Raw genomic sequence first — 12,468 nt, forward strand, 5'->3', positions numbered from 1 at the left:
ATTTAAGTAATCTTTCTCAGCTATAATTTCTTGCCATAGTTCCCTCTTCCTCTTGTATTATTCTTCTGCCTCCCCTACTGCATGTACACAAAACTTCAGAAGGTATTGGACAGTTAGTTGATTTATTTTTTTTTTTAATTCCTGTGCTTAAGCTTGGAGACAAATTGAGAAAGGAGAAAAAAAGTTGAATGTGAAGAGAAAGGACTTTTAACTGGAAAGACAAGAGAGACCTCTGAGTTTAATATTACTTTGAAAAGAATGTGAGATTAGATTATGTTTAAGGCTGAGATTTTAAAAGTTAGGGTTTCAAAGGTGATTTTTGAGCTCGGGGGGTATATTTCTTTCTGCTTTTATAAGCTTCATGTTGTAGTTAGTGGTATGAAAGACTAAATTGAAGGTACTCCGTAATCGTTAAGAGTAAGTCAGGCACAGAAAAAGAAAAGTGAATAACATGGAGCATGAATTTATATTTTTGTCACTTTAAGAATTTGTAAGAAATACTTATGTGTCTCTATATAATTTATAGAAGACACACATTAAAATTACTTTGCACACAAATCTATGAACATGGCCACAAGTGAAATTTCTCTCCGCACCATCACCCTGCCCCAAGTGGCCATACTCCGAGGTCCTGTCTCTTAAGAAAAATGTATGAAATAGAAATTCCTAGTAGCGTATCCAAAAGCTTGGCTAAGCTGGTTACTCTAACCAAATGCAAATGAAATGCAAATATTTTGGTAGTCAGTTGTTAAAACTGTATTGTCTGTTACAACATAGGCTTACACATCAACACCCGATCAACCAAAGATGCTACAGTTTGAAATCAAGGCATGTGCTATAGTGAGACATGCTAATACCATATTTAGAGAATACGTTGGTAAGGAGAGTTCAAAATCCCGTGTCTCTTTAGTTTATGAAGATATGTGCTGTTAGTTCTGTGGTGGAACTTTATTATCATAAGCATTGTGTTGACAAATCATAAATAATTTTAATTTACTCTCAAATAATCCACTATTTTCTTTAAATTTTGTCCCCTGCCCAAAATATGCCTAACTAAAATAAAAAATGCTGAATTATTGAAGAAGTGAGTATATCAAGGGTGCTGGATAATGAGTAATGCAGATTTAGTGTCATGTTCAGTCAGTGTAATTGCAAGCTGTTCTTGCTAGTGATATCATAATTTGTTGAAGAACTGGTGTTAAAATACTTCAGCCTGAAAAAAAAAAAGTCTAGAGCTTTAATATTTATGAGCAGACACTCACAGTTCATGCTGAGATCATACTCAGTGTTAATGACCTACCAGTGTTAATGGTGGGTGGTGATCAATCCTCTTTTCCTTTTTTTTTTTTCCTCCTCTCTCCTTCTCCACATCCGTCTGCCTGAGATGTTTGTTCTTCATGTGAAACTTAAGGATGCACTGAATATTTACTGACATTAGAGTTGGGCCTTTCATAGACAGCATATTGAACAAAAATACAGCTGTAGAGTTAGAAATTGTCATTTACAGAATAATTTTAAGTAAAAAAAAGAGGGGGGAACAGGCCTTATGACCCCAGAAATCAGCATCAATTATTTGTACACAAGATATTAATGTATTGTCTCTAAAAATAGCTGCCACTTTGTTTTAGATGATAATGATGCAAGTTATGATAGAAGCCATGAATGAAAATAATGTTGTTAGGGAAATGAAAAAAAAAAATAAAAATCTGAGTTTGTGAGAGGGGGCTCAACATACAGAAAGCCAGCATGTGTTGCAGTCTAGGGCCAACTGGAGAATGCGATGATTCATACTCCCATGAATTTCCAAAGTTTCTGTGTGCAATGTTTCTCTAAACTGATTAGTTAAATAAAAAAATATTCCTGTGAGCCTTTTTCATGCTAAAACGTCCACTTAATTCCCAAGTGTAAATGATGTAATCGTGACCTAAAACTTGCTCAACTCTAGGTGCTGTCGAACTGGTCTTTATGTAGGAAACATTCCTTTATAAGGAATCCTAAGTGACAGCTTGAAGCTGTATTTATTAAAATTTGTCTGAGAAGCCAAAACAATTTCTCTTTTTCCATTTTTTTTAAAACTGAAAACTTTCTTATTTTTGTTTGATCTTTCATTATATGTCTATTTAGAGTTTAAGTTTCAAGAGAATCTGAAAAAGTTACGTGACTGCTTTTGCTGTCTGAGGCATAATAAATTTTTAATGATATTTCTTAAAGTGCAGGGACTTTTTTTAACTTAAAGCTATGAAAATTTAAATATTTCCTGACTTCCTTTCAAATTGAAGAAAGTATATTTTGTTTTCCATAGTACTATAGACCCTCTCAGAATGCATAGGTATTACACATTTTTGGGTGAAAATTCAGAGTATGCTAACACAGCTAATATGAGTACACACTTTCCTATTGTGTTGTGGCACTTGACAAATGCAGATTTACCTATCATCGCATCAACGATACCAATTAAATTGATGAAAAAGATTAGCATCCGTGAGCAGATTACTTGTCGTCTTGATTTGCTTGTTCTCAGTCTCTTAATATTGAATATGCTGGGCTGCTTATCTTCTCTGCTGAATTACTGAATTATGTCCAAATATAGGAACCTAAATTTATCTTGGACTAGTTTACTTTCTGAATCTAAATGCTTAGATATAAGAAGAGTCTGCAGAAAAACTTGGTGTGTTGTTTTTTTTTTTTATGACCTGGACAGAGGTGATGGTGATCTTCTGAATGGGTGCTGCATCCTAAGCAATTTTGTCCCTGGAGACTTATCTATGCTGGCATTTAAAAAAAAAACCCCAACCAACCAACAAAAAAAAAACAACCGAAGCAAGCCAACAAAAAAACAAAACAAAAAAGCCCCACAACCTCCCCCTAACCAAACAAAAAAAAACCCAAAAAGCCTTCGGTCATCACTCTATCAAAAGTATACCTGCATTAATAATAATTCCAGGTAGGAAAAGCAGTAGTAGTGATTTCCTGAGAGTCGCTGGAATAGTTGGGTGTTTCATGAATGGGCTGCAAGTCACAGCCCATGTGGGTTTAAAAGTTTCTTGTTTGATAATGACAAAATTCCTGTGGCTTTGTATCTAAACAAGAAGCAGCTCTATTCCAAGATGAAAATTATTGCTACCTAAAGGAACTACTACCTTTTTTGGAAACATAGAGTAAAATGAAGGATTTGCCAAATACAGTGATTCTTACAAGCTGGGCTGGAACAGTGAAAAGCAGCTGAAGTCGGTTTTGTTTGGGGACTGTTTCATACATTGATTTTTCATTCCTCCTACCATGGTACAGACAGGAGAACAAGTGCAACTTGATTGAAAGCGTAATAAGTAAGAGTCCTGAATACCCTTAATACCACTCAGAACAAACACTCAGGTCTGTCTAACCAAATACAGTGGGTCAGACCAATAATGAAGCTGTGCTTTCCTTGCCTTTATCAACTAAGCCTTGTTGTGACTACAAAAGTTCTTTGTATATCAGTTTTTTGTCTCTGTGTTTTTAAAGACTTATTTGTCAATAAGCTAATACTTGAAGATGAGGCATTTGTGTAAACAAAAAGGTTAGTGACATTGTACCATCAGATTTGGGTCAAACGTTTTGCGTTTTTTTCAGCTTTGACAATAAACTGCTAATGCTTTCTATGCATAGCTAGTATGTGCCCTTTACTAAAGCTATTTAAAACATCTGGTATTTCCTTTGTTTCACTGGCTTATTCCTGTGAATTGGAAGTCTTGTTGTCTCAATATTTCACTAATAATTCCTATGAAATGTGAAGCAGAAACATAACTATCTGTGGAAAAACTTCTCTCAGTAGTACTTCAAATAGTTCTTTGTAGTTTATTGTTCAGTCACAGTGCTTTATCGCTTACTCGGGTGATAGAAAAAAAATCCAAGATGACTGCATGTGCCCTGCACCTCTTGCTAGTTTGATTTGATCCTCTACAATAAAGCTAGCATTTTGACTTAACTGATGAAGATCGAATCCATGCCATTACATATAACCTTGTTTTCTGTTGTCTTAAAATTCCTAGAGTTCTGTGTCACTAGCTTATTAAAAAAAATTACTTATGTCTAAACTTATTTATTTTAATGTTGCAGTAGATATTTAATGTTTATTGTTTTGTTTACATTTTCAGAATTGTGTGCACTTTTAGTTCAAATTTATATCAAAGTTATGTTTGTGAGAATTTTGTCACCTCATTTGAAATTACACAAATTTTATTTTTTTTTTTTTCACTATGAGTGATCTGGTAACCACTAGTTGGTGGACTTTTTAAGAATAAACATTTAAACTGTTTTTTCTTAAATACGTACTATAAAGCACTTAACACTGCATAACTGCTCCTTTTTGTCAAATGCATGAGAAGATCTGCAAGTTCCTAAATAGCACAGAACAGTGCTTGTTAAACATTCTGAAGGCATTAAAAATAGCTGAGCTTAAGGCAAAGACAACACCTGAAGAAAGATTCCTGCTTCTGTTGTGGTCAATGGGAATTTTACTATTGACTTCAGTAGAAGGAGTTGTGTGTGCAGCAATGTATGCAAATGTATGTATTGTTTTGAAATAGTTAATGGTGTAAAATGGAGACATTTATAAACATTTCATAACAAAGTAATATAGTTTTTCATTAGGACAGAAGGCTTGCTTGTTGATTGATGTTCATGGTTGGTATACACTGACATATACCAATATTATAAATATCAATATATATTATGCAAATCATTCTTCCTCATCTGAAAGGAGCTGTTTTGCATTCAGGCATCAGATTCAATTATAGTACTAAAATGAAGTCCCAAGTGAAGTCTTAAATCGGTTTCTACTTTCACAGCAATATACAGCACAGTGCATTGTTGAGTCACCACACACCTCTCGATATTTCAGAATGGTTGTCAGATCGAGATCTTTATCTTCCAATTCAGAAAGCAGAAATAATAATGATTTATGGACTTTGGCCTCAAACTGCAACAGTTCTATCACTTCAAAGAAGTCCTGTAATTCTGTAACGTGTGTACCTGACCTGTGCTCTAAAGTACTCTTAGACATTGCAAGACTTTATTTGAGGTTAGCAGTAGTAGAAGGAAATTTGATTTACATTTATTTCTGTCAGTTAATGTCTGGTGCATGTATATAGTGGTGATACATTGGCAGGAGGAGTCATATTTTCAGAAACTTATGGGAAATTTTCAATGTTGAATTGTGTTTGCCCATTTCAAGTCAGTTTGGTGCGTGAACAGTTAAACTCACCATCTTGCTTATGCTGTTTCATCCATGTGTATAAAAATCGCTGCAATGTAGTTATATCAGATATACAAGATCTGAGGTGAATATGTAGTCCTCTCAACTTTGTGCTCAAATTGTTATAAAATAATACAGAAAAAGGATTTATCGTATTAGAGCCAAATTTCATGGTTGTGTGCTTTCTGTAGTACATTTGTCTGCAGAAAATTTTTGCTGTATGGGAAAGCAAGAATCAACACACTCTTGCCTTAGGTCTAATAGGCCTGTAGGCTTAAGAAGAAAAAGTGGTAAGAATTTACTTCAGCCACTAAAGTGAAAAAAAAATTCTTAGTGCTTAGAAGAAACTATGGTTTTAACACGTTAGGTCTTCACTACAGAAAATTAATCTAATACTACCAAATTACACATTGCCATTTGTTTGTTCATATTATTTCTTTTATGGGGCAGCGAAGTATTGTTCAGCTAGGCTGTGAGGATGAGGAAAGTATTGCAAGGAATTAGGATACTAGATGTATATAGTATTTGGGAATCAAGGTGGTGTTTGTTCTGGAGATCAGGAGTGTACAGCAAGAGAATTAGGTGGAGGAACTGTGAAGGGCAGTGTCTATTCCTATATTTGGAGACGTTTCAGTATTTTTACACTTATTTTAGGAAACCATTATGGTATCAGAGCACTTACATAATTGAAGTTTTGGTAATTCCAATTGATGATTTTGTGGGTTTTTTTTTGGTCATACCCTTTTCCTCGCCGAGAAGTGACTGCACAGTTAGTTCTATGGCAGCCAAGATGGAAACTAAGGATATACTAAGGAAATAGTATATATTTATATGGTGGCAGCAGCACAGATAGAATAGGAAGTAGACAGATGGCTTTGGTAGCCTAATGTAGACAATCCATTTCCATGTTCTAGAAGCAGAAGGAAGTGAGAGTTGTGGCCAGCAGAAACTCCTTTACCTCTACTGCAGCCCTCTCCAAATCCCATGTCTCATTGAAACACCACTAGAGACTCATTTGACGCCTCCTGGCTGCCATTCAATTGATACATCAGTCTTGCTCTTCCAGCATGCTCTGTTCCCTGAAATGTCATTATTGCCACCACAGAGTTGGGTTTTTTTATTTCTCCATGTTGGTTAAGAGCCTTGACCCAACTCTAGTTATTCCTGCGTATCAGTCTTGATGTCTATTTTATCTGCCTGGTAGAGTTCAAGGAACGTCTGGACAATGCTCTTAGTGGTATGGTTTAGTTTTAGGTAGCCCTGCGAGCAGCACGGATTTGGACTCTATGATCCTTATGGTTCCTTCCAACTTGAGATATTCTATGATTTGAATTCTAGAGAATGCATTGTTCTATTATATGCAATAGCATAGTTATCTTCAGGTGTCAAACTGATATATATTGAAAAAGACATGATTTTCTATGAAATATTTTTAATGAAGAGTAAATCCTATCTTGTTAGTAGATGTTGCTCTTAATTACAGTTAATCTAGCACATGACAATAAGGAAAAGTATACCTAGTCATGGTAAAGATTAAAGAAATAAGATTAAATTTGTTTCCCTTCAGACTGACCTATGTTAAGCAAGGATGTAACAAAGGACATATTCTCACTTCATTTACATAATGCAATCCTTTTTGTATCTTGCATGCAATTAAAGAAAATGTAATTATTATAGCAAAGCTACTTTTTTTTTTTTAGGATATATGGGTCAAGATGGCCATTTTGGATCATGTGAAAACAAGTACTGTGGGCTGGGTAGACACTGCGTTGTGAACGAGGAGACTGGACAAGCTGAGTGTCTCTGCATGGAGCACTGCAAGCCACATTACAAGCCCGTGTGTGGTTCTGATGGAGAATTCTATGAAAACCATTGTGAAGTGCACAGGGCTGCCTGTCTGAAAAAGCAGAAGGTCACCATTGTACACAACGAAGATTGCTTCTTCAAAGGTAAGCACATCTGAACAATATCTGGAGAGTATACAGTGAATAAATGACTCAAGGAGTTAATACAGTAAGTATCTCAATCCAGAGATATCTTACGGATTTTTTTTTTTCTCATTTTTATTTGTAGTCAGGGCTCTGGGCAATCACCCCTTTTTAACCTGAATAAACTAGTTGTCTGTTGGAAATTAATCCATGCCAGCTTGTCTTACAAGTGTGGCTGTTGACCGCATTTATCTGAATGTATTGACAGTCCCAAAGCTCGAAGGCTATTAATCTGTTACAGGAAAAACAGAATTTAGGATTTCAGAGGGGTTTTGTAAGGCTGCAGGACCTGCACTTGTATTTGGTGTTGAAGTTGACAGACCAGCAGCTTGTTCATGGCTAAGTGCGTCTTCCGTGCTTTGAACTGAATAATCATAGTATCATAGAATGTTGCAGTTTGGAAGGGACCTTAAAGATCGTCTAGTTCCAACCCTCCTGCCATGGGCAGGGACGCTTTCCTCTAGATCAGGTTGCTCAAAGCCTCATCCAACCTGGCCTTGAACACTTCCAGGGATGGGCCATCCACAATGTCTCTGGGCAACCTGTTCCAATGCCTCACCACCCTCAGAGTGAAGAATTTCTTCTTTAGATCTAATCTAAATCTCCCCTCTTTCTGTTTAAAGTCATTATGCGTTGTCCTGATGATGAGGTTTGAAGTAAACTCAGTGATGAGTTTACTTGCATATTCACCAATGTAGGCAAGTTTAGCTACTTTTTCATCTTCTGAATGTTGCGAGATATACCTTATGTTAAGCATCTTGTACTGAAGATGTCAACAATTGCAACTTGCTCTTTTTTATGTAATTTGAGCACACCTTGTACGTTTCTGGAACTCTGCTGATACAGACCTTGATTAAACATCTTTATGAATACTTTGGCAGATTTGCAGCATGCTTTTACTGGTTAAAACAGACAGATGGCTTATGGAGGCAGGGGGGGAAATGTTTTTAAATAAGGCCATTTTTAATAACTCTACCTAGGGGTTGAATTAATTCATATTCTTTTTAAAGACTGTCCTGTTTTTGTGAATGTTATTACATATTGTGGATATAGCTGCATTCTCAGTAAGAGCAAATAACAATTACTATCACCACAGAAAGAAGTCTACTAAAATATTTCTGTTAAATGAAATTTACTTTGTGGGGAGCATTCATTTAAATTGCAATCTTCCACTTAATTTTTAATCAGAATTTTCAAGATTGCATTCTAGTATAAGGTTGTTCAAATGGAACAAATTTTAAAATTTTAAAAGACAATTCCCCTCATAAATATAGTGAAAAATTTGTCTTTTAAATTAAAAGTTGGGCTTTTTTTTTAACAAATCCAAACATCTCAGGTCATGCACAAATACCAGTATCATTATTATGAAAGGTTTTGTAGTAGAACAGTTGAATACTGGGAGGGGGATGGGGTGGGGTGTGGGCAGAGGGAAGCCACTGAAAATTAAATTTTCTCAAGAATTTAATTAAAGGAAAAAATATTGTGCTTGCACAACTCTACTTCTTTGGCTTCTGAAAAGTTCAATTGGACGCTTGTGTGGGACAATGTACTGGGTGGTGAATGCTTCACACTGGATATTAAATAAGATTTAGTTATGGTTTTGGTTTTGTGTTAACTTCAGTTATTTCATTTTCATAAATCTAGGCCAATAAATCTAACTAAGAGACTAAAAACTTCGCCATGACAAACTTCATCTTATATTTTCTTTACACTCTGAGCTTCTTGTACGTTTTACATTACATCTATTTCTGTACACAGTGATACACTCAACCATTATGACAAAATGCAATTTACTAGGAATCCTCAGGAATGTAACAGATACTCCTCTGTACTACAACTTTTATAGAATGCTTCTGGAATAAAGGTTACTTCATGTGTAAGCTTTTTGCTTTTAAGTAGCTTCTGGAGCATCCTTATGATATTAGCATTATTTTGCTTTCTTCTCTTTCTATTTTTGTTTGATTTTTCATTTGGTGAATCTTTTAAACTGTTTGTGAGCTTCAGATTTCTTACTACTATGAATAAAATGGCTAGGTTTATCAGGACCTGTTGGACCAAGTCCAAAGAAAGGCCACGAAGATGATCTGAGGGTTGGAGAACCTCTCCTGTGAAGACAGGCTGAGAGAGTTGATGTTGTTCAGCATGGAGAAGAGAAGGCTCTGGGAAGACCTGCTTGCAGCCTCCCAGTACCTAAAGTGGGCCTACAAGAAAGCTGGAGAGGGACTTTTGACAAGGCTGTGTAGTGATAGGACAAGGGGCAATGGCTTTAAACTGAAAGAGGGCAGATTTCGATTAGATCTAAAGAAGAAATTTTCTACTCTGAGGGTGGTGAGGCACTGGGATGGATTGCCCAGAGAAGCTGTGAATGCCCCATCCCTGGAAGTGTTCAAGGCTAGGTTGGATGAAACTTTCAGCAGCCTGATCTAGTGGAAGGCGTCCCTGCCCATGGCAGGAGCATTGGAACTAAATGATCTTTGAGGTCACTTATAATCCTAACCATTCTACGATTCTGTGACTGCTGTAATGTTTGCTTTTCATTCTGTTCCCAAAAGAGAAAGTAGAAACATAGGTAAGAAAGTTTACTGCTAAGTTGTTCAGGGTGGTGAGAATATGAGCTGACTATGAACAAATTCAACCAGGGGTATGGGCAAACTAGAAAAACCTCAGAAGACGTCAACAAGAATGACCAAATATACTTAATGGCTTATAAGGGATATGGAGGAGGAGTAAAAAATCATTGGGGCATGCTGAGGGAGAGTATGAGTAGACTGTCTTGTATTCCAATAAAAGGACTAAAAATTATCAAATAAGGCAGTAGGAACAGATTCAAAACAAGTTCTGGTGTTTGTTTTATACACAGCAGATCTCATGAGTGAAAGCAACGTAGAATTTCTCAAGCAGACTTTGCAAATACTAGGGGAAATGCTGTTGGATTTTTCTTTTGAAAGAAGACTAGGGAAAGTGAGTTGAAGTCAACTAAATGCTAACAGTAGCCCACAGAAAAGATCTGGAATACAGGTCTAGCCTCTCCAATGACTGCAACAGGATTATTTCTAAGATTTATTTTTTTAACATTTTTTTTTCTTTTGATATTTGATTTGTGCTCTAGGTGAATGTGGTCTTTGACTAGTTCCTAAAATACTGACACATTCATTTTGAAGCATTGACATTTATTTCATCTGATTTGATGTTTGTATACTTCAAAAGCAAGCATATGAGTCTCTGTCACTTTATCAATTTCACTTCAGGAAATATTTCACCTGGTCTTAAATCTTGAATACTTACATTCATTATTTAACGTTGATCATTAGCCAGTCTTTCAAAAGACATGTAGGGTATGATAATTTGGCTGATATTCTGGTGCAGTGTTTTCATTGCAGTTGAACTTGTTTCTGAGATGTCTTTACTTTTGTTCTCTGACTATCAGCTGGCTTCTCAGAAATTCTCAGAAACATCATTATTATACTCTTTCTGAAAGCTTGAATTCCTGCAGATAGCATACACTGTTAAGGTTGCTGCTGATAAACTGCCAGACTTCAACTATCACTGCAGATGTATATTCAACATAAACTGGATTATGGAAAGAAATATGAAAAATCTTTCAGAACTCTATCAGAAGACTAAGTAAGAAAGGTTGTACTTGATCTTGAAACATGTTTGGTAGAGCATAGGAATTGTTTGACATACTAGGAATTCAGACTACAATCTACATATGTTCACTTTAGTACAATACTTATGATTTAAGACGAATTTCTTAAGTATGACTTCATGCAGGGATTGAATATGTTTTTAACTATTAACATTCATAATTACACATTCACAGAATGGTAAAAATAACTGTTGTGTTAATGGCCGGTTTATATTCTGCTTCTTTCTGCATTTTTGTTGGAAAGTGATGCTATAAGCCATGAAAAACTGGTTCTTTTTATTGCCCTTTGAAATCCTGACCTAAATTTTAACGCTTCCTCTAGTCTGCTGTCCCCACGATTCATTTTCTTGAGTTGCATTGCTCATGAGATTTGGTAGCCAGTCATTGTTTTCCCTCACGCATCTGTGCAAGATTTGTCACAAATGCCTCTCTTAAATTGCTCATAACTATCTTAAATTGCCTAAACTAACAGAGATACAAGGTCTACTTATGTAATATCTGCTCCTGAATCTGCAGAATGAAGTTAAATGCAAGAGATTTATGAGAACATGCATATAACATGCTTAATTTAAAAATGAAACAGTCGACATACACTGCATACATTGCTGCTGGCGATATTGTACCATTTTACAACTAAAGCTTAGAACTCTCCTCTCTGTTCTTTGGAATTAAATTCATACTTCTAAAACATGACTGGCTAAAGACATAGTGCAAAGGCATCTCTTATTTTCAGTAGGTAGAGCAGTCCCAATCTTTGTATATTAATTTATTCAACACTGGAATAAACATGTTAATAAGCGCTAACCTGTTGTGTATTATGCACTCATATAGAGATGAGGAATTAGTGTTCTCTAGTTAATCTCTGTAAAAACTTAATGAAGTTTACAGTTGCTTGTAGGAGCGTCACGGGTGTTTGTTACCACACAAAGAAACGGTCTATGGACATCACAGATTTTTGCTGGTAGAAGGATTTTAATTTTAAAACTTTTTCTGCCTCTAGTAATGAAGTTGAATCTGTTCAAAGAAGCTGCATTTATACTGAAAGGTTCATTCTAAAATCTCTCAAGTCACTGAATCAGACAAGCAACATTTTAAATGTAGATGTGATTATCCAGATTGTCTATTTTCTTAGTGTAGATGGCAACTCAGGGCCTATTTGTGATAATATACTTTATTTATAGACTGAACTTTAGGAATTTGAATGAAACTACGCTTGGCGTTTTTTGTTTTGGTGGATTTTTTCCCCCTTCTTCACCAAGTAAATGGAAAGAGTGCTTTAGGGGAGAAAAGAAGAAATAGATTTAATGATTTTTGGCTTAAAGTACAAGTTTTGGCCCAAGCACAAGTATAGGCTGGGCAGAGGATGGATTGAGAACAGCCCAGAGGAGAAGAACTTGAGGATGTTGGTTGATGAGAAGCTCAACGTGAGCCAGCAATGTGCGCCCTCTACTCTACTCTTGTGAGACACCACCTGGAATACTATTTTCAGCTCTGGGGCCCCCAACAGAAGAAAGGCATGGAGCCACTGGAGCGAGTCTAGAGGAGGACCATGAAGATGATATGTGGGCTGGAGCCCTTCTCCTATAAAGACAGGCTGA

The 12,468-nt window shown here is 36.0% G+C and overlaps 1 protein-coding gene across 3 annotated transcripts in view; it reads left to right on the forward strand.

The window, feature by feature from the left end:
- FSTL5 (follistatin like 5) overlaps positions 1 to 12,468 on the forward strand; it is a 288,154-nt gene that overhangs the window by 67,550 nt on the left and 208,136 nt on the right. For all 3 annotated transcript variants that reach the window (XM_086611644.1, XM_086611645.1, XM_086611646.1), the window contains exon 3: positions 6,934 to 7,182. In XM_086611644.1, coding sequence (XP_086467770.1) covers positions 6,934 to 7,182 — 249 coding nt within the window. The remainder of the gene's footprint in view (positions 1 to 6,933; positions 7,183 to 12,468) is intronic.

Source organism: Tauraco erythrolophus, chromosome 5, assembly GCF_009769465.1.
Source record: "Tauraco erythrolophus isolate bTauEry1 chromosome 5, bTauEry1.pri, whole genome shotgun sequence".
In the NCBI taxonomy this organism is placed as follows: Eukaryota; Metazoa; Chordata; class Aves; order Musophagiformes; family Musophagidae; genus Tauraco; species Tauraco erythrolophus.